General features: G+C 29.9%; 1 protein-coding gene across 1 annotated transcript in view; it reads left to right on the top strand.

The window, feature by feature from the left end:
* The first annotated feature begins 325 nt into the window (after positions 1–325).
* The window catches only part of LOC128996549 (lachesin-like), a 263713-nt gene continuing 239455 nt past the window's right edge, over positions 326–24583 (top strand). The window contains exon 1 of the mRNA XM_054421938.1: positions 326–388. Coding sequence (XP_054277913.1) covers positions 379–388 — 10 coding nt within the window. The 5' untranslated portion in view covers positions 326–378. The remainder of the gene's footprint in view (positions 389–24583) is intronic.

Here is a 24583-nt window from a genome sequence, read left to right as displayed (position 1 = left end):
TAATGGTCCAAACTATTTGCCGGGATTAACTTGATTGTAAATAATTAATTACACGTAGGACTCTATAAAGTTTTTCACTCGGAGACCACAATTAAAGTGTATCATGATCTTGCGCTCAGGTGGGAATCTAGGGAAATTTGTTTTTTGGAATGTTGTACGTTGGCAGCACTGACAGACAGCACAGGTTTGCTTTGGCCAGTATTGCGCCGTGCGCCGTAGTGTTGACATCGAACACAGTAAACTTTTTTCCGTTTTAAAACACGTGTTTTACTGTAGGTTTTATGTGAAAGTGAGTGTATCATGTCTTCTCTAATCTGCATAAATATGACTAGTTCTACAATCTACTTGCTACTAGCGTTGCTTCATATAGTCTCCGTAATGTGTCAAGGTATTTTATTAATTTGAAGCATATAAATTAAGATTACCTTAACAACATTTTATTATTCTGCAGAAAAACTAATAGAATATCATTATATAACATTATTTTTTTTATTATGATACAAATGTAATAATAAAAATGCTGAATTCTTGTGTATATTTTCATTAAAAGTCATTTAAATCATTTAAATCATTCATTTAAAGATAGCTTCGAAATTCTTCGTACATTTTACTTCGGACTTTAAAGTTTCCATGTATTTTTAAATATAAGTGAAAATCTATTATTCTAATTCCGTAAGGAATTTCTTGTGCACAGCAAAACTCTTTTATTTATTAACCGATTTTGATGATTGATGTGTCAAATTAAAGGGAATTATCTGTAGAAGTCATGGAATAATTTTTGTTACGCTCAGTTCAATGCACTTCGCCTCATCGGACTTTAAAGTTTCCATGTATTTTTAAATATAAGTGAAAATTTAGTTAAGTTTATCAAACATATGATTAATTTCCTTTTAAAAACATCTGTCTTCATAAAAATAACCTCTTTCCCTTATATCATTTTAATATTTACTTTTTATGTTTATTTATCAGTTTACTTTCAAATATAATGATGACTGATGAAATGGATAGATCACCTTTATGGCCAATATTTCACTTGCTAAAAACATGAGAGCTAATCCAAGCAAATCAATATTTGCTGAATATCTTTCACGAATAAGGAATGGCCATGAGAGCTATCATAATGATCTTGGTGATTCATTGATACGTCTTCCACCACAATTGTGAATGAAAATATCATTGACAAAATCTTGCTTTAAAAGACTTGCGACTAAAGATGCTTTAAAAAAAGAAAAAAAATCATGCAATACTTTCACCAAAGAATGAACATTGTGACGAAATTAATAATAAAATAGTTGAGCAACTAAATGATGACAGTCGAGTTTACTATTCAGTGGACACTTTGATTCAAGAAGAGGGAGACCAGTTACATGTACCTGATGAATTTCTTCACACTTTACCACCAAGGGGTTTACCTCCTCGCAAATTATGCCTTTAAAAAGGTGTAATTGTAATTTGACTAAGGATCCACAAAAATGGCTGGTTAATGGAACCAGATTAATGGTGAAGAGATGAATAACAAAGTCCGAAATCTTGAAATTGTTACTGGAAGTTCGGCTGGAAAACGAGTGTTATTGCCCCAATTAAGTTTAGAACCATCAGACGAAAATTTTCCCCTAAAATTCAAACGTCGACAGTTCCCATGTCGAATCTCTTTTGCCATAACCATTAAAAAAGTCAAGGACAGGCACTTGAAAAAGTTGGTCTTTATATGCCAGAGCCCTGCTTTCAGCATGGGGCATTGTACGTAGCAATGTCAAATATGCAGCGCTTTTAATGATCTAAAAATAATGGTTAAAGAACAACGAAACAAAAGTCATCTGGCTAAAGACGTTAGAGTGTTAACAAAAAACATAGTATGGGAAGAGTTTCTCATTTGACATTTTAAAAGTAAGATGACAATTTTAACTGGTCTGTAAGTCAGTATTCTGTAAGCCTACTCTGTTAGAACCTTTATTAAAACAGTATCGAGCTTAACATTTTTATTTATTGTAATTAGGAGTTTAGCTTTTTAAAAGATTTTCTTTCTTTTTTTCGTAGTGATAAGTTAAAAGGTTATTTATATTTGTTTAATGATATTGAAATATAGTTAATATTATTAACTGGAAACAACTAGTTTGATCTATTTAGTTAAGACTTTCAAACTCTATTTATAGGTAGTAATATCGTATATTCATAAATAATGTTTAATAAATAATAATAAATAATAAGTACATTTTAGGACCGATCAATATCATGTGTGATAATTAGACATATTAAGTTTACGTTATCTGTTAATAGAGATGTCCATTTGTTAAATAATTTAAAAAAAATACTTTACCTACTACTTTTTAATTTTTGATATCGAAAAAGCTTTACGGCAGAAAAATGCAAATATCAAAATAACAGTGTTGTTAGTACAAACAAACGATATACATATAAAAATTATAAATTTGTTTGTGTTGCACTAACACCTTTATTGTAAAAATCGCTTGTTTTGATCATTTTATTTAACTACGATTATTACTAACTTATATTCAATTTTCTCTTGCGTTTGTCATAACGATTTAACATGTAAACAAATTCACATTAACTGAATAAGTTAACTGCAAACTGTATTTTGTAATCAGTTGGTACATTGTTTACAAATAAAAGTGAGGTTTTTAACACAAACATATCTTTTAAACTCGAATATTTGTATAATGAGTGTTCATCGTCCATAAAATATGTAACCATGTGTAAATATGTACATAACTATGTGTATAACTATCTAACTATGTATAATGAAAGAGAGTCCAGTACATGATCACGGTGTGTGTTCATCGTTAGCTGACGTCAAAGTCTTCACATAGCGTTTTAGATCATCGGTTAATTCGCTTTAGCCATGAAAACCAAGCATTAGTTAAACATAGATCGTTTGTAAATAGTACAAACATGTCAATAAAATCCATAATCAATGCAGCTATTGCCATATTATGTAATCAAATACATGTTATTATAGGAAATGCAACTTAAGTGGTTCCGTGTTTTTCAAGAGAAGATCTTAGATTTAAGAACGGAAAATTTAATAAGCAGTAGGGTTTTGTCTATAATTTTATGATTATTAATTGAGGAATTTTTTTGTACTATTTCACGCTGTCTATAGTGCAGAGTAGCATATAAATGCCTTCGTAGAATTTAATGCTGTTTTATCAAAAATAACAAATTCAAACTTCCATTGCACAATAAGGGCTTAAACAAATGTTTGATCTAAATGGCCTTTTACTATTATTATTGGAAATATGAAGAGTATTCTGAAATGACAATGGCGTTGATATGAAAGCAAATTTCAGTGCACTTATGGTCCTTTTAACCAAGCGAATACTGAGAAAATCTTATTTTGTCTTTTACTGCCTACATGTGAGAGTATGGAAAATTTAATTGCTGCCATTTTGCCTGGAACACTTGGTAGTTAACCACATAAAAATGTTTAACACTAACTTCGTTCCACCCTGTACATCTTGTTTGTTTGTCGAGAGAACTTCCCTTCGTCATGTACAGTCTTTAGTTTACAGTTTGCCTTAACTATACACACAAGTAATTATTTTATCATATCGCTATCATTGTAAATAAACAGTGATAAAACTGTCATAGACAGTTATGCTTTTAAGTTCTATTTAACGAGGGATTGTATGGCTTTATTATGTGCTAAATATATACAAGCAAATCATCAAATTACTGTAATTACTGAAGGGAGTTTAGTAATTCATGTTTTACCTTGTATTTTGTAATGTTTTTTTTCTGTAATTCATTTGCTAAATCTTCTACATTACGTTATTATTCCACCAATAATAAATTATACCACTAATTAGTTTTTGTACTCACTCTACAGTTCTACAGCCCAGATTCCTAGAACAAGGGATTGCTCGGAACTCAACCAATCGAATATAAATAGTTAATACTTAATAAGTATTAATTAAATATGTGTATTAAATAAATATTGTAAATACATATTCAAATTGATAAATGTAAGCTGCAAATCGGATATGTGTCTGTATTGTATTCACGATTAACGTTACGCTACCAATTGACGTTGAGCTACGTTATTTAAAGGACAATATAAAATCTTAAATGGCGGTGGTAAAACAGCTGACATTACTTTTTATGTCAATTGGTCGGTGTTGTGGAAATTCGTTTCCAAAACATGATTGTAACGGAAAAAATATGTATTTATTTATTTTTATCTATCAACGGCAATACAAAAATTTACATAAAGATAATAGGTCGACACATAACAGCAGTAATTAGGTTTGTGTTTTATGACTATTAGAAAATACTTTAATATTGTATACAAAATGCTTTCCTAAGGTAGATTTTGAATTGAATTATAGTTTAAAGTCAGACTATAGTTGAATACCAGTTAGAATATGCTTACCAGTAGGCAATAGTTTTTTTTTTTTTTTTTTTTTTTTTTTTTTTTTAGAGGTTGGCGGCCTCAACCTTGCATTTTGCCCGTCCACATAGACTAACCACCCGTGCGTGGAACGTTTACAGCAAAGCAAGGAGTGAGCCGGTACAGTACAAAGGTGAACTGTCAGTGTGTCAGTGACCAGGATCCGAACCCACGACATCGCTGCCTTTGGGCCCGAAGTCCGCGACGCTACCGACTGTATTTAAAATTCAAAACATATTATGGTTGAAATATTATGCAGCGATTTTTCACAAAATATATATCACAATTTTTTTTTACCTGCATAAATGAAAATTTTGAGAGTTCCGCTGTAAAAGAAAACAACCTTTAAACTTGTTTTTGTATTATGCATGGGTTTTAAATCCAAAGATAAATAAGTAAACGACAACTTCTTTGATGTGGAAAGCCCTGGTGTGTGTTTGGGTGATTATTTTCACACTGGTCATAAGTAGCCATTACCTTCAATTGCATACACTTGCCTTTTTACCTATGTGGCCCCTGAAACATTAAGAGGGCTTAGCCTCATCGATAGTTTGTCTCCATTCTCTTCTATCACCTACCTATTACATATTAAACCTCAGTCTGGAGATGCTTTCATGACTTGATCTTTCCATCTCATTCCTTGGTACCATACAAATTATTATGTATGCCTACAATTCATGGACTTTTTCCCTGATAAAAACACTAGTACAGCATATTTCCCGGTTACTCGTTCATGGATTGAAATAATTTATTTTTGTAAAAAAATACAACCGACTTCAAACGCTCTAAAAAGAATGAAATAATTTCAATAAAGTAAACTTTTGTATTAGGCAAGCTCACGTATTTCAAGTCGGCGCGGCTCTATGATGATTTTTGATACAAAAGGTGACTATCTATAACTAAATGTGCTAATCTGCATGTCTTTTTCATAGTTATGCGTTAAGTGCTATTTTATTACCGTAATCAGAGATCGGCATTATAGTGGTATTAACTAGTATCTTTAAAAAGATTATAACGCATTTAAATGTTTCTAACTTGGAAAAGGAATGTTTTAATACTAAACTAGCTTCTTTTCCCTGTCATAATATCAAACTAAATTATTTTCCTATTCATATAGAACATTTGTGTGTGTTATTTTCATAATGCATTTATTCTGAAGTAAACATAAAATACAAGAAAATATTTCTTTTAATATATAAACAAAACAGTTCAGTATGTTTTTTATATTATGTTATCCAGCTACAATTTATTGATTTTCAAAATACACACAATATTTAATTTCAATCATATTTGCAGTTTGAGCCGCGCCGACTTGAAATACGTGAGCTTGCCTAATACAAAAGTTTACTTTATTGAAATTATTTCATTCTTTTTAGAGCGTTTGAAGTCGGTTGTATTTTTTTACAAAAATAAATTATTTCATGATTTTTAGTGACTGTATAATTTTTTATGTATTAATTACTTGAGGTTTTTTGATAAGCAAAACTGTTTGAAACAATCAAAAGTTCCACAGAACAATCATTATTTTAAAACTGCTTGACCTGCTTGATTGCTTGTTGAACTGCTTGACTGCTTGAACTTGCAGGTGACATAATCAATAGGTATGAAAATAAACATTTTTAGATATTTATTAAGAAAGAAAGAGTTGTCCATTACATTAGGCCTAATGAAAAACTAATTGTCTTTTCTAGATACATTGAAATGTCAGACATCATCGTTTCCTGCAATCGGTGTACTTCTAATACAGTAACGTCTCAAGCCTTTTGGAACAATATGAAAGTTATTCCTCCGCCACCAGCACTAAAAAATCTCTCAAAAGTGGAAAATTGGTCATTAACACGTATAGTACCTTTGGAAAATATTATATGAAAGATTGGTTCTGCTAAAAGTGGTGTACGTCGGCGTAGGGGGTTTTGTTTGCTCAAGATATAGCCTAGTCGAAATTGCAAATCATCTTCCTCTAGGACTTTCCGAAGCAGGCATAATAGTATTGATATGATATAGTAACTGGGTAGAGAATATCAATAAACATTCCATATCTGCAAATGCATGTTTAGTAATTAAAATATTTAACACTTTTAAGACAATTGACGATTATGCACTGTCACACTTCTTAGGTCGTGTAAGGAATAATTTCATTTAATTTATATTTAGACCTGTTTCACGAATGCTTTGGTTTTCACAATACATCTTTATTTGTCAATATCATACAGCTATTCACTGAAACATATACGTTTTTGTAAGTCAGAATATTCAATACTAATAAAAACAGAATTACTGTATACACAAATCAGGTCAAACGTTAAAATAAATTTTTTATAGTAACCAAAACAAAATTCATTTTTCTCAATGTAATTCATTTAGGCTCCATGGGAAGAAATAGTTTTTGATCAATATGAAACAACTGTTTCATGAAGAATTGTCTGTAGCTTCATTTAAATGGTTTCAACTAACAGCTGTAGGAATGTTATTATTATTTATTGCCTTCTCTGCACAAATGTAAACAATCTGCACAAATGTAAACAAAATAAATGTTGAAAATTTAAGGTTTTCAGAATTTTTCACCGAAACAAATATTATACTTAAACATAATATATAAGGTACCAAATAGAAACTCTCCTGGTTATTTTGGTGGTGGAACCACACTGATCGGTAAAAGAATCACAGAGAAATTTGTGAACATACATAGAAAAAAAAAAACATCGCCACAAACAAATTGAGAACCTCCTCCTTTTGTTGGTAGTGGGGAAGTCGGTTAAAAAACACGAAATCAGATTTTTTGAACTTTTCCTGTTTTATTTCCAAATTAGTTGGTAATTTTAATAGACGTCCTCACCAATCCAGTGTATACATAAAAAATATTTTAATCTTGATCAGTACTCTAGTTTTTTTGGCGTATACAGCGTAATCTTACATTTATATGACACAGACACAATGACATACATACAGACGGGCAGAAATTTGAAATACGTCTCGTTTTGGTCTTCGTAGGCTACGGAACGTGAAATAACCAAAAACTTCATGATATATAGAATTTATTAACTTCTTATGCGCAAAACTGTAATTTGATTTATATAGATCATGTAATAATTTATTAAAAAGCTAGGTAAGGCTAGTATTTGCAGAATTTTTTATCTTGATGAAGTATATTCTTGGTTTCATCAGCTGATTAAATTATTTATTTTGCTTTAATAACATTATTGGTTTAGAGTTTTATAAAGTTATTTTTATTAGCGGTTTACTTAGAAAGGAATAAACATTTTTCAAACAGACTCTATTACTTAGATAATATAAGATCCACTTTTAGAAACTAGTTTGAGAAAATCAATCACTTGATATGTTATATGGTTGGACAAAATACGACCTAATGATATAACTTGTTGAGGTAAAATAAAGGATAAAGAATAAATGTAAGTTCTAAGCTTAGTGTTAAGCAATATTCATTTAGGGAGAACGGATGAATACGTACAAATTGATTGATTGATTGATGATTGATGATTGATTGATTGATATGATGATTAATTTGGCGTGGTAACACAATTACGTTGATTTGTTATATTTGTATGAAAAAAAAAAACTGTTTGTCCTAGAAGCAAACAATAGCACTCATTACGTTAAAACAAGTTAACCAACCGTTGATTATATCTAAATTTAATTTTGAAATCTTTGAAAAGGAATTAACCTAGCTGAAACTTTGCTTCGTCAACAGGTTCGCTGCCAATTATGATTGGGTATTATAAGATTATAAGTGAATGCAATAAAAAAACTTAGCATGTTATGAATTCTTTATCCATCTAGAAAACATGCCAAATAAGTTTATATAAAAAAGCCCAACCTCAAATATAAAAGACTGCCTTTACGTGACAAACACTTGACATATTTCTAGGGAAAGAAACTCATATTTATGCACCACGAGCTGTATTGTTATTGCTCATGTTTACATAAAAGGCCGCAAAGGTCGCAGTCGTTTTTCAAACCACTTTGCCACCGAGCGTGATTTAAATATAAACTCAGCAAATATTTGAACCTCTCTCTTCACTGGCTGTAGTAAACTAAGCAACATTTATATCATGAAAATTGTTCATTAGATTAAAGAAATTATACAATAAAATATGCCCTATAAAAATACAACAATAAATAAAAATTTAATTTCCCTTTCGTAATAAAAGACGTATAAAACATCTATTTTTTCTTGTACTGCGTTCAGTAAATCCGGTTTCATAGAACGTAAAGGCTTATAAAAACTAAAATAAACTAATAACTCCTCTACTGATGTACGTGGTTTGGATGCATTTATTTCATTTATTCATCAATTAAGATCAATATAGGAAAGAGTACGTGTCTTTATTTTAAACACATCCACACAAGTCTATAGAAGCAAATTGAGTTTAAACATCAAGGATTGTCCATAAAACGTTGTTCTGTAAATGTTACAGTAGATCAATGTTTCTACAAATTATCAAATGCTGATAAAATATTGTGCATTGAAGGATTCTTAATGTTAGTAACGTACGAATGAAAATATTTTACAAATATACAAGTGATAAATGTACTTGATATACATATTACATTGAAATGCATATTTTGTGTTGAAACTGTATAAGATAATGTAGAAAGATTTTTTGTTGGTTTTTTTTATATGCTCATATTTTTCACAGCACAACTAATATTGGAAAAAAACATGTTGATACAAACAAACCATTCTGAAAATTAAGTTGTAAAATATCAATCAAAATAAAATAATTCTCTGTATTAAAATGCTCTCATTCCTGGATAATTTTTTTTTCATATTACCAGTGCTAAATTCTATAGGGATGTCTAATTTTTTTCATTGTACCTACATATTAATTTCAAACATTTTATTTCAGAATTAAAAATATACATAGTTTCTATTTAACAGAACAACGCATTCAAATGTTTATGTAAATATTTTTTTTTATTAAGCCTACCTGTGAGTTAAAAGTAAAAAATTCTAAAAATCTTTGACAATGTTTTCTCGAAAAACTCGTATTCATCAGATTATTATAAAACTTTTTAACAGTTTTCATATTTCACGTCAAAGTTGAAGCTTCTTATAAGAGTTTCATGGGCTTATTCTTACACCAATTTCACGGTCTTCCGCCCAAGCGGTGGTGCCTTGCATTTATAACTTTTCTCCTTTAAAATATACTTCAACTTTACTTCCAACTTTCTCCTACATTATGTGGAGGTATAAAATAAGAGTTTTAAAGTCTCGTTAGCAAATGTAACGTTTAACGTGTAAGTATGTACAAAAAAAAAAATGATTTTGCATATTTAATAATTAACTTTCAAATATGGGCAGCAAGAATGGTTTTTGTATTTTAAATGTGGTTGTTTGATTTTAGTTCACATTAATAACTTTATCTGTGTATAGCTCTAGCTTACCTATTACGTTTTCTAGTTTGAAAGTCAAGTTTTCTCTCGCCTTGATCCCACTTGTTACTAAAGAACATTTGGGATATAAAGAAAAATATAGTCTGTTTTTCCAGTCTGTGTCAAAAACTAAAACAACTCATTGAATTCTGTAAACGTGGTTAGCTGTTCAAAACATAATCTACAACAAGCTATACTCCATTGGTTATCTATATATTCACCCTAAAATCTGTTATATTATACCGCAGCAAAAGTTCTGTTTTATACGTTGCAGTTAAAGATATGTTTTGGCGAAGAAATCAACTGAAGTCAAGGACAAGAGCTTTATATTTTTCAGATATTACAAATCTTCTTTTGGTTTTGACGCAGATGATACTTCCAATATATAAAACTGTTTAAAGTAAAATTCTCATTGTTATAATTATTAATTGAAAGTAAGATGATCAAGAAGTTAATTAAATATAATTTATCACACGGGCCATAGCAACCCAGCCTAGCACATTTCAACTTAATAATAATTACAAGATAAGAATAGAATGAGATGATTTGAGTAGATTTATTAATATTGATCAGCTGGTTCGTCAGCGAAAATCATTAATTGGAAATGCTCAATACAATTTTTAGTCTGGTCTTGAAAACTATATCATAGCCCGAAATCATTCAACATAGTTGTATTGCTGTAAAAGCATACACGTAAATCTAACTTCAATCTAAACGCTATACAATCCATGGTGGATCTCCACGAGGTAATCAAAGCCGAGGGTGATAGTTAAAATCTAAGACCAGCCTCACTTTCCTTACTAGATACTCCCTCAATTCATCCACACAAACGATTATTGTCGTCATGGAATTCAAAAATGCGGAGAAAATTGACTGTCTTGCATGTAAAATGTATTATAGATTTATTAAAGCAATTTATTGTACGGGGTGTCCCACGAAGGGGTTTAAACGTTTGATTTTATATTACGTGCCCATTCATGCATCAAACTTTTTTTAAACTTTACACAGTTTAAGAAGTAGGATATAAAAATATTCTAGAAAAATTCCAACTCCCTAACCTTAGTAGAAACAAAATGGCGGCATATTGAAAAACGATGCTTTAAAAAGATTAAAGAAGGTATTTTTGGTTTTATAAAATATTTTTATTGTTACTTTCCAGGCCAATATGACTTAAATAAAACAACTAGAACATAGCCTTAATGGAAAACCTTAATGTCCAAAATTATTCAAACTGTAACCCATCCACAGCAACACACTGATAACAGCGCGTAACAAATGATTCGTAAGCTCTTACAAAGAAACTCCGCGGTATCCGGAGAAGTTCCTCTTCTATTGATCGTTTTAGTTCCTCATCATTATTGAAGCTATGGGTATAAACTTGTTCCTTCAAGAAATCCTATAAAAAGATGTCGCAAACAATAAAATCAGGTGATCGGGGTGGCCAATCTAAAAAATCATTTCCACGACCAATCCAACGGCCATGAAGGTTGCCATTTAGCATTTGCTTGACAGGATTTGCGAAATGAGGTGGTGCACCATCTTGTTGAAAGATTGCTTGATTCATTTCTGGTACCGTCAAATGGGGCAGCTGTTCATTTAAACCTCATTTTACAATCAAACAGCTGGTCTTCAACAATGAGCGTTAGAACCGCAACAAAGTAAACAAATCAGATAATTAATCATGAAAGTAGTTTTTATAGGAAGCAAATTGGTAAATTTTTCAATATGTCGCCATTTTGTTTCTACTAAGGTTAGGGAGTTGAAATTTTTCCAGAATATTTTTAGAACCTTCTTTGTAAACTGTGTAAAGTTTAAAAAAAGTTCGGTGCATAAATGGGCACGTAATATAAAATCAAACGTTTAAACCCCTTCGTGGGACACCCTATACATCAAAAGTTTTACATAGTTTATCATTTTATACAAGGAATGGGTTGGGCCCTGACATTTTGTAATTATTACTAGGTTTTAATTAAACCAATCTACAGTCAACCCAAGGCAGCAATTAGACAACCAAAGGCCGCTTCTGCTGTTGAATTATTAAGTTAGTTATTGGTTCGTAAAAGGAATATTTAATATATCCTTTGTGTTTGAAAACATGTTTAGATCCAGACCTCTTGCTCTATAAATACATTTAATGCATTGTATTAATTATATGAAATTTAATAGGCTATAGTAACTTAGTCATAAATTATTTAATTATATGCTTACTTTTATCTCGTATGAAAGAACCTAATTTAGAATAATCTCAATGATAGGGGTTTAGTGTCTGAGTTACCTTTAACGTTGTACCAACGTAACAGTTTGAATTCGTAGCTCAGTTTGTAGCGCCACGGAAATCGGTCCCGAAGCAGTGATACGTGAGTTCGAATTCCGGTAACTGTCACTACTTTTATTGGTGCTTTTATTAGTACCATATTTTTTCCTTGTACTGTATCAGCTCAGCAAACCTGCAGAATGAGTTAATTCCTATTTACCTTATTGGATTTGCAATAAATTATTTATTTAAACACGTCAGGTTTAGTTGCACTCATCGGGTAACCAACAATTAAAAGGAGCTGATTATTTTACCAACTTGAAATAATATAAAATGACCAGAGTATTGCATCTATGGTATCTTAAAATTGATTTATCTCCCATTTGTATGAACAGATTTTCTTAAATTTGGTCAGCATTTTAAGAACATTGTCTAAATAATACATTACAATGGTAGTTTTGTTCTCAACGTAGTGTTCTTTTGTTTTATTTGTATCTATACTAATAAAAGATTATACAAAACAAATAAAAACAGGATTTTATGTACTGTGTACCAGTTATTTGAGAGTATTGGGAGTTACTCTGATTGATGTGATATTTTAGTTTTTTGTTGTCCAAGTCTAAGAACGATAACTTAAAAGGTCGGTAGAACTGTTATAAAGTAATTCCACTGAAAGAAAAAACATACCAATTGCAAGCTAATTAACGCAACAATTACAGATAATCTTAGCCGATTAAATCGCTATTGACTCAATTATATATGACAAACAATTATTTAGGCATTTCTAAAACCGTTAATTATACAATCATAATTACAATTATTGGCTTATTACTACGAATCGTAATATCCAATTAAAACTTCAGGATTAATTAATTCATTATTATGTTAAGAGAGCTGTAACTGTAATTATTTTGTCTTAAATTTGGTTTAAAATGCGTAAAAGCCTATATACCACGAAAAAACGATTTTTTATAAACGTAACGCCTGTAAAAAAATTAAAATGTTTTAAAATGACAACCCTTAATTGTTTAGTAAAATATTTAGCACGGTTGGAAGGAGTTCGTAAGAATTAAACGTAAACCAAATAAGTCTAATCGGAAGGCCAATATTTCATTAAAAAAGGTTCTATAGTAGTGGCAAGTATGTATTTTTGTTCTTGTTACGTATCGTTATTTTGGTTAAATTTACAAGGGGTAAATAATATTGGTTTTATATACGTACGTAACATTAGATACTTCAAGTCCTTTTTTTTTTACTAAAATGCATTTTTGGAAATATGTTTGAAGTTATTTATGTAAAAGTAAATATATTATTGGGTAAATAATAAATGATTTATTATTAAAATTATTATTGGGAAGATAAATTATTCCATATAGAATTTTATGCAATTGCTTTTGTTACTTTTTTGGAACGTTAAAATAAATCTTAAATAATAAACTGGGGCCAACCACAAAAACTAATTGTTTATGTCGTCTTATTATGTTTCGTTTTGTGAATGTTTCATAAATCGATTAAAGACCATAACCATTGACTGTGTTTCCTTGTCTGTTCCATAACCTAGTATTTGTTATGTTATATTAATGAAAACGATCTCTTACAATTACACCACCCAACCTGATATTTGAAATAAATAACGTTTAATATTTGAGATGAAAGGAAGCAGATGCAAAAGTATTCGTATTGCTAACACCGTAAGCAGTAAACATTTGTTGAAGTCGAGACATAAATGTGACAGTTTCTTACAGATATGCATTACCAAAGGCCGATAAGAAGTCTGTAAATGTAGGCAATATCGGAGAGGAGGTCTTTTAGATAACAGCAGTCGCTTCTTCACCCGTTTATTGTAGTCGTTTTGCTTCAAGCTGTAACTTAACGCATCTACAAATATTACGTACACAAAGTGTATTTGTGACTGTAGTATGATAAAAATTGCTATATACAGGTTGTTTCCAAATTGTCTGGACATTTTTGTGGAATTGTTCCTTGAGCTAAGAAAAGTATAAAATGCCAAATAAGTATGCGTATAAAATGTCTAGGTTTCTGTTTGTCGGTCTGATTGTGATTTATTTTTTATCTTGGGCATTTTCCAAAACAGAATTTTTAAAATTGAAATCAAGCCGTATCAATATGGCGTTCATTGTATATCTTTAATGCCAAATAAAACCCGTAGATATTATGATAATTGTGTTTCGTATCAAAAAGATATAAATTTTAATTCCAAATCAAATGGGACCTTTTGGTTAAAACCGGATGGAATACAACCGAGTTATCAGTTTTTTCTACATTCGGTTTTGTAATTTTATTAGTCTACCATACTTCACTGGAATATAGCAATAGTAAACCTAACATAGATCAGTATGGTAGTCCTATTAAATTACATAACCGAATGTAGAAAAAAACTTATATAATAATAATAATAAATAGGTTGATTTTAATCTGATTTAAACAAACAAGGTACCATTTAATTTGGAATTTAACTATATATATTTTAGAACTTAAAACAGTTATCTTATTATTTACGGTTTTAATGAAATTTAGCATTAAATATTTTAAATGGCCGCCATATTGATACGGCTTAAGATATTGGAACGAAATTTTTGGCTATTTTTATCTTATAAACCACACATGTAGACCAGTTTTGAACATTCTATATTTAAAAATGCCCACGATATAAAATCATCCTAAAAAATCACAAACAGACCGAAAAACGAAATCCAGGCATTTTAGACCCTTACTAATATGGCATATTCTCTTTGTCTTAGGCCAAGGAACAAGTCCACAAAATATGTCCAGTCAATTTGGAAACACCCTGTTAATACGATACCTATCTACCGTATGTCTAAAGACATATAAGTTTTTTCATTATTTCTGATTGTCTTGAATCGTTTACATAAAGACACAGTTGAAATTTCAGTAGGAAATTGAAAAAAAAAATAAAAGTATCAGTTTAGTCTCAATGCAATTTCCAAATAATTTATTTTGGGTGCTAAACACATCTGAAGATTGTAATCGATATGTTGTTCCCAAAAATAAGTTACCAGATATAATATTCATTTTCATATAACCTTGACACAATTTGTCATAAAGTCAGTTATATTACTTGTTTCTAAACTCCATTTCATTTTTGTTTGAACTTCTTTTTGTAGTTATATAAGTATTTATACCAAAGATCGTGTGGCAAAGCTATGCAAATTGACATATTAAACTATAGACAAACGATAAATTACTCAAGGATAAGTTTAATTGAGGTTATACCAACTAATCTAAACTGCACAATACATTGTTGAACACTTCGATCTGGTGACTTCCTAATATCGATTGATTATTTAGCAGTTGATGATTTTTAGTCACAGGTCCGATTCCCAATGCTTTGGGAATTATGGTTCCAAAGTTATTGTAACTTATGTTGTTTTCCCATAAAAAATCCATATTATAACGGAAAATTTGATTTTTGAAAAAGCCTGTTTTGGTTAAAATTAGTATGTTGTGGTTTTTATTACTCTAAACAATATTTAGTGACCCCAATTGCTGTAAAAATTACAGTTCAAAAGTTATTGCAACACTTTTGATATTCCCTATAAAATATCATAGTTACTCCCACCTCATACTCATGATAATACTTGTTAACAAGCGAATGGGAGAAAATATGTGTCAGATTGCCGATACCGTTTATTTATCAATGAAGATCCAACTAACTGTTTGTCTGGAATCAGTTGTGAAATCCTTACGAGAGTCACCCTGTATAGTATACAACATAAATGTAACTATTTTAGTAACAAATTTTAACACAAAACAGAAAAATATTATTAACTAAAGTTATAATGATATGGGAATAGCTGTTACGAGTATTCATTTATTGTAAGGAACAAGTTAATTTCATAAAAGTAAGGCATCGATCTATTCAAATTATCAAAATGGTAACAGGGTAAACTATGATAAATACAAAGGAAATTATAATTAATCTTTTTACAACAAATAGTGGCATTAAGGTTTACTTTTTTCATTTCAATGTTTCATTTTGTACCTAAGTGTTCTTTTCCTTGACCCTCAGTTTAAAAAAATGAAGGAAAAAGCAAAACCTCAAGCCCATTGTGAGTTTCATCATAAACACCTCCAATAACACTAATGGATGTCAGCTTAAGTTCTGAAGCGTGGGCTGAAAAAATACAACGAGAAAGGTAAAAGTCACAATGTAAGTAGCTCTCATTTGCAAGATTGCCTGAGTTTTTTTCGAATTAATCTTTATCTCCGAAGAACATTTGTACTCCAGATATACACGTTTTCAATTGAATTGATGTCTACCGTTCTTTACATTTTTAAAGTCGGTATATATTTATTAAATGTTTTGAACTTCAATAAACATTTAAAAACTACATTAATCATACACATGTTCCTAATGATCTGATTATAAATGCACTATTTAGTTCAATTTATGACTCTTAAACGCAGTTTTTATCTTTCCAATTGTACTTAAAATAATTACCTTTGAAATTCCATTCCAAAATTTGTCACACTTGATTAGATCCTTAGGTTCAGTACCGAACAAGAAAACTTCTTTGCGGATTTTTACCTGACTTATATGTTAATTCAGTATTAACATATTTTTTTCATTTACTAATAACTAAATGCATTATTTGAGCAACTATCTTCTTATGAACATTGTAATTTGTTTTCTTTACAAAGTAGTTCTACAGTTTGGTTTCTTAACAGATAAAATTAAATTTATATCTATTGGTAAATATTTTATTATATTATTTTTTTTTATTTTTTTTTTTTTTTAGAGGTTGGCGGCCTCTTTCAACCTTGCATTTGCCCGTCCACATAGACTAAGCGCCCGTGCGTGGATCGTTTACAGCAAAGCAAGGAGTGAGCCGGTACAGTACAAAGGTGAACTGTACTGAAAAAATGTTATCGGCAGTAACCAGGATCCGAACCCCTGACATCGCTGCCTTGGGCCCGAAGTCCGCGACGCTACCGACTGAGCCACCGACTCACTAATTATACATGTGTGGCGTTATCGTTTAGGTATGCAAACAGATTTTTGGGCCCATATCCAGGGTTTCCAGGGATATCCAGGGAAATTAATCGGGAAATACAACACATTTTTCTTCAAAGGTTCTATTTATTTTTATACTCTTTAAGATCCTTAACATTATAAGGAATAACACAAAACTTCATGGATGATTATTTTACGTATTGGCTAACCACTTGCCAATAATGGTAATACAAATGACTTCCAGGAATACACGTATTTCTTTCTTAACATGCTACAAAATGTACTAGCATAATACTAAACCAAACGGCTCAATGCTACTAATGATTAATATATACTTTACAAACACACTAAATCTAATATATAAAGCAATTATATAAAATTGTATGGGGTCTAAAATGGATGTGAGTTTTTGTTTAATCACTTCAATAACCTTTACTTACATTTAGACTACTATTTTTTGAAAGATGACATTTATTTTAGGTTAAAACTTAATTTATGTATATTTTTATATCTATATTTTATTGATGGAAAAAATACGCTTTAAAGGAGTTTAAAATATATATTTACAATTATAAAGATTTTAGAATACGGTAAACACGTATAAACAGATAGTGCAATTATTGAATCAATTTTTCTTAGTCGCTCAAACCACCACCAGACCCGATAGGCAATTAAGTAGGGGAATATTAGTATTTTGGAGACTTGTAAATGGCACGCAATTGAAAGTTAATTTAAATGTCACATAGTATATTGATGGGGAAAAGCATTTTTTTAAACCTCCATCAGTTTAAGCATCACACCAGCTAAAGCCATAGTTATGGGTTTGATGTATACATTTTTGTACTCTAGAGCAGTATTAATTTAAAAAAAAAAATTTATTATAGTGTATTACCTTTGACTATTGACTTATTATGAGCTATAGCAACTATTGTGACCCAGAAACTATGTCAGTAACAAAAAATAAGGTACAAAATAGATTTTTAGACACAAGCACATTCTGTGACTGGCTCACACACCTACATTTTTTTTTGTAAAAAATTGGCGACAGCTGATGCATATAGATGGGATGTCTTCTTCTGTATCCAATAGACAATGGTATTACTTAGACACTTCAGATATCCATTTTAAACATATGTTTTATTTAACAGCAGTTAGTTTTGATGTACGTCAATTACATAATAGTGAATCCAATTCGTATTTTACTACTGAATATTGAGTAGCGAAGGCAAATTTGCACAGAACCGAATCAAATCGAGCATTTATCCATAGATTATTTGGTGACATATTTAAGTAAACGTAATATTGCGACAAAAGCCAATATTGCTCAGACGGTGATACCTGAGTTCTGTGAACTAATAATGATTTGAATGATTCATTACTAAAATCGCCCTTTGATTATTAATTAGTACCTGTAAGCACGCAGGAATACTGTATGCAAAGGTAGAAACATGATTGTTCACTTTAATAACCGATTTTACATTAGGAACTTTCCAAAGCTGGTTAGGCAGTTACGAGTCGTAAATACAATAAAATACTGTAAACTAAATCAGTAGATCAGTCTTTTATCGTAAGCCCATTACATAAGATTTCAAAAAGTAGGTTTTTGATACAAAAGTTAAACCAAGATCATATGAATAATTATATTTATGTGTATTTAGCAGGCAACCTTTCCAGCGACAGCCATTAATTTACAGTAGATATCATAAAACCAGAGGTACAATTCCCATATGTTTATAAGTTGCTTGGTTGGTTATTTATTAATTTAAAACAATTTCTAATAATTTAAGACCACCCAGTATAACTATTTATAAAGTAGCATGCTCTTGCCCATGGGTTCTTTTGGACAGGAAAAGTACAACTAAAGAACACGAACATGAAGTATACATAGTTTTAAGATTAGTGCAATAATACGTAGGCTGTTAATTATTAGTGGTAGTATTATGAAAGAGCAGTCATTTTTTTAAAAGGTAGTAACAAAAATAATATATAACTAAAGATGTAAAAAATTAAAATACTCTTGTGTATTAATTAATTCTATGTCATACATACTAAATAGTTGCATTGTTGTAGATTGAAATCATACTCACATGTCAAGTTGAATTGAGCTGTGAGTACGAATAACAACTAAGAGTATCTGAGTATCTCTCTTTATTATATTTACTATATTTGATAAAATACAAAAATTTACATTGGCCTATAAAGCGATCCAAAAACACTATCTAGTATGAGATAAATTATGTATAGTTTTTTTTTTATTATAAATTGGATCATTTTAGTTCAAAACAGTTTTTTTTGGCTTAGTAAACATTTTGATGTTTTTTATGTTAGTATTTTTATCTTTGTTTTTTGTAAAAAGAGATGAAACAAAATTAAAGTAAAACTATATTAAAGGTTGAAAAAACGCAATTTCATTACTACTTTTTTTACATAGGTTGGACATATTTCATTTACAAAACAGAAGTAATTCATGATTATGATTATAGAGTATAAGTAACTCAATGGCCTTGTAAAAATCACTAGTTAAACCGGTTTTTATCCTAATGGGCATGTGTTTATTGCATGGCTCATTGCGAAATAATGGACAGTACGGTAGCTTATAACAAGGAAATAAAAAATACTGTTAATTATGTGCAATCTTAATAGCAAATGTGCTACTAAACATGTTTTGTGTAAAAGCTTAGGCCTACTTATTAGTATTAGTAGTAGGTTAGTTTAGTATACGAGCATACATTTACTATATGCTTATGGTACTGCGATACTTTAGAGTTCTAGTCTTCAATAGCCTCAATAGTCTCCAATAGGCTGTACTGCTTTTAAAGGTCAATGTATTTAATTTATCTATATGCAGACCGATTATTTAGTAGTTTTACTCTAATATTTTACAAATTGTCTAATAGCTATTTGACGTATCTGCGATTATGTATATATAACCGAGATACCTATGAAACTCCATATCTGTATCGCTTGCGTTAGATTTATTTTGAAAGGTTATGGAAAAGAAAATTTGAAACATTGTGATAAAATGTTTATGTACAATGGGGTTTGACTAAATAAAATAATAAGAACGTATAAATTGTTTTGATTAAGAACTAATCACTTATTCTTTGTAAGTACTACTTAAAAAGGAATCAGTTGCTTCAATAGTGAAGCCTCTTATAGCAATGATAATACTCCCGATGCATCCTTTTAGTTCCTGAAATGTCAGATACTTTCTCTAAGCTGCTTACATTAATATATGTTCAGATGTGATTCCCCTGATGCTCAATCGCAGTAGAATTCAGCATCAAAATGTACCTAGCTAAAAAGGAATACGGGTTGTTTGTTTTGACCAGTAAAAGTATGAAAAAAAACATTAACTCTAGATATTTTTTTGACAATATATACTTTTTTTTTAGATACGTGAACAGTTTGGGTTTGATTAGCAATTAAAATTTGCAAGCGTAAAAGTATTTAAATAAATTGGTTTACATTGAAAACATACACGCGATTAAACAAAGATTTGATAATTACTAGGATTATCCTTGCTCATACGTTAAAAGCTATGTCTGCTTCGTCACATACAGTATTAAACTATAATTACTATCTTAAAAATGGTAATACCTACTTATTTAATAGTCTGGGAAGAATTCTAAAAAATAAGAATTCTTGTCAAATGAATTTAAGAGTTATGATTCAGCATACAGTACTGCTTAAAAATGTCCATTCATAAGAAATATGTTTAAACTATACCAAAATTAACAATAACAGTAATTCAATACATACACGATTTTACAATATTTATAACAAATAAACAATCGTAAGATTTTCATAAAATAGTTTGTAATATGAACATTTATTAAAAAATGTATACAGTAAAAATATTTGCTACACTTAAAAATTGCTTGGAACTACGCTTTAACACGATTAATAAAGATAAAAGGATTTTTAAAAAGATAAACAAAATTAATACGCATTTTTTAAGAAGACCTACTTAATAACAATTTTAAATTCATTTTTGGTTACGTTTCGTTGGCTAAAACATTCCACTTTCATGAATTCCCAAAAAATATATAGGTCTTAATTATTAGATTTCATTGGTGAAAGTGGACTATTTAAAAGCTGGAAAAAGTTCACTAAATTAAACTAATAGGGAAATCCGACTAATTTTTTTAATTTCATTTTGTAGCTCCTGAACTGCTTAGTATATACCTATTACATACCTCGACTTATGCAATCATGTTATTTCTCTAGTTCAAATTCATATATTGTTTTAAACATCCACTTTACATGGTTCACCAAATGTGGCATTTTTTAGGGCCACTACAGAAACATTATGTCCAAATTGGACTCGTCAAATTGTAGAATTTTAAGTTTTAATTTTTCATATCAAGTGGATTTTAAAACTATATATTTATACTGGAAGACAAATGTTTTTTACCGACAAAAATTGTTGTAAATTTACTTTAACTAAAATTGGACTAAAATGCCTGTAAAACACTAACTTTATGAATGGATTTATTGTATATAAATAATTTATTTAACGGCCCATCAAGAAATCAGTATGTGTTCATTGGTGTGGCTCTATTCAAAAAAATGTGTATTACAGTACTTTTACCATAAAAAGGTTTAATATTTAACACTAGAACTATTTTTACCTATGTATAATTTAAACATTACTTTTTAGCTATTTATATTTAAAGCTATATATTTAACAACAATGTATGTGTGTTCGTCACTAACAGACAAGCGCTTTACACACTCAATTATCTAACTTCTTTCTAAGCTGGGTATTAAAATTTCACCAACCAGTCTAAGTCGAACCGTGCAAACACTTTCAAGCAGTCTTTATTAATAAACTAAGTAAATTAAGTTAAACAAAAGATATTATTGGTTAAAACTTTATGGTTTTTTACAAAATTATTAGTACGAAAAGCAATTGCAATTATTTTGTTTGAAAAATTATGTAGCCTCACTCAGTAAGCAAATTATTGTAGTAAATCACAGAGCAATAAGCCCGAGCGAGAAGCAATTTCAGGACAATAGTCAGCGTCGAATTTGGTATTGGTTCCGGACACTTGTCAGGGTCTAAGCTCAATCAAGTCTAAGGGACCAAACCAATTATTATACATCTGTCAAACCAATAACTACTGTTGACAGTCAAGAGACAGAGGAAATGGTCAGGTTTGTCTTGAAACTTTGACCAATCCAGACTATTACAAATCGGTATTTATTTGTTGTTGTGTAAATTGTATTTAAAGTCAATTTTCAAGGCTAAGAGATTTTAATAAATTCTTTAAATGAATGTTTTTATACAACGTTTAATTTTTTTTCTAAACATGATACGCAGATTTAAAATAAAATCACACGTTATACAGTATACAATAATGTATTAAATATAATTTAATGACAAATCAAGTTGTATGACGTAATATCAATAATAATACAGTTTATATACAAGACATTATTTAGAGGTGTCACAAACTTCAGGGGCTGATAGTACCGATCAAAATAATCAAATCAAATCATATCAGTTTTGTTTCCACAATATAATATACAAAATTTACAATTTAAAAAAAAAAAAAAATAAAATAAAAACGTCCAAATAAACATAGGTTGAACGAAATTTCTTTTGACCACTAACCACAATTTTTTATTTCTTACAAAACAATTTTTATTTAAAGAATTATTTAAGCTACAGAAACTAAACTTTGCATTTGCATTTATTGGGAAAGAGGGAATAAAAAAAATTAATTAATCAGTTTTCTTTTACAATAACAAAATGGCAACCATTTATAACTTTAATCTAAAATTACTAAAATATGACTGATTTAAAAACAAAAATGGCAAGAACACGTTTATTTAGCATTTTTAGTTTACTAGTTTAGTTTCCGTAACTTGAATATTTAAATAATTCTTGAGATATAAATTGTTCCGTAAAAAATAAAAAGTTGTGGCTAGCGGCTAAACAAAATGTTTTGTATACACTTTTTTTGATTGGATTGATCAGTAATATCAGCCCTGAAGTTTGTGACACTTCTTTATGAACAATCTGTATATATTTTTAAATTGAACACATTTTTACATTGAGAACAGCCGTATGTAAAATATAATTATTTGAGTCACTCTTGATTATTAGAACACCACTTAAAGTTTGAGACTATATATAGAGAGAGCTACAAAAACTAAGTCCGGAATTATCATAGACAAAAGGAGTTGTAATTAGGTATATTTTATTTTAACCCAAGAGTATTGGTTTAAGAAGTAAAAGGCTGAAATAAATGCACTCTACCTTCTGCAATAATCCTTCATACGAATTTATAAGTAAAATACTTTCATGCCGTTTTAGGAAACATTAGTGATGTTAACACAAGGTAAGCCTCAAGTAAATACCCTTAAACTTTTAAATTGCTTTATTATTCACTATACAGGAACATAACTTAAATGGGCTCGGCTAAACTTGATTGAAGTCAATTTAAGTTCGATTAGGTCGTCAAGTTGTGGTTAGAAACCATCTTTGTTGGAACCCTCAAGTCGACTCAAGATTAAACCTTACCACAATTTCCTTTGGCGTAAATACCATTGTCCATTAAAAATGAGTTTATCGCATGCTGTTGATATAAAATTTAATCAGTAATAGTCGTAATAAGAGTGACCTTGCAGTTTCAATTCACTTATGGATTATTTAGCAATGTTAATTCTTTACAAAAATATATTGAATTTTCTAAACATTAAGCTGAAAGTACAAATTAATTCAAATAACACTATATATTTAAACTTATACTGTTTCCTTACAAGACGGTAATTGCATGTAAAAGGAAAGTGGTGATAGATTTTGATTGGACACTCAAATCATTATCAGACCAAATAGGCGAATGGTAAGAATCTAAATCGCGTGTGGCTACCTGCCAAACATTTAGCTATTGCAAAAGTCTTGCCATCTTTCTTGAAGGCTATCTTTAATTTTGGTTAAAGTCACTACTTAACGTGTACTACAAATACTAATATTGGATGTCCAAAAGACAAATTATATACAGGGTGGCTGAAAAGTAACTTGCCCCCCCCCCTTAACTTTTCAACCATTTGAGATATTTGAAATCGGTTTGAGGCAACCTTCTTAGATATGAGGTACTACAATAATTATGGTAAATTTTGAAAATGTTGCACTAAGGGGTAGCGAGGGTAGGGGGTAGCTCAAAATTTTCAAATGACAAGTATAGTCGAGTTTGGTATCATTTTACAGGTCTTGACGAAATATGAACATAAAGAAAATATTGACATAAAGAAAACCAAAATCAGCTCACTTATAACAAAATGGCGCCCTAAAACGTTTCAAATTCAAATAACCAAGAGGGTGGTAAACAAATTAACTTGCACCCTCTTTAACTTTTTAACTATTTAAGATATTTAAAATCGGTTTGCGGCAACTTGTTTGGAAATGAAGGGCTACAATAATTATGGTCAGTTTTGAAAGTTTTGCCCTTAGGGGTAGCGGGGGTAGCTCAAAATTTTCAAATAGCAAGTATAGTCAAGTTTGATATCATTTTGTAGGTCT

The sequence above is a fragment of the Macrosteles quadrilineatus genome, unplaced genomic scaffold, assembly GCF_028750875.1.
Source record: "Macrosteles quadrilineatus isolate MER2022 unplaced genomic scaffold, UCM_ALF_1.0 Scaffold_6__1_contigs__length_79288215, whole genome shotgun sequence".
NCBI classification, from domain to species: Eukaryota; Metazoa; Arthropoda; class Insecta; order Hemiptera; family Cicadellidae; genus Macrosteles; species Macrosteles quadrilineatus.
The sequence above is the reverse complement of the archived record's forward strand: the minus strand, read 5'-3'. Positions and strand labels throughout refer to the sequence as shown.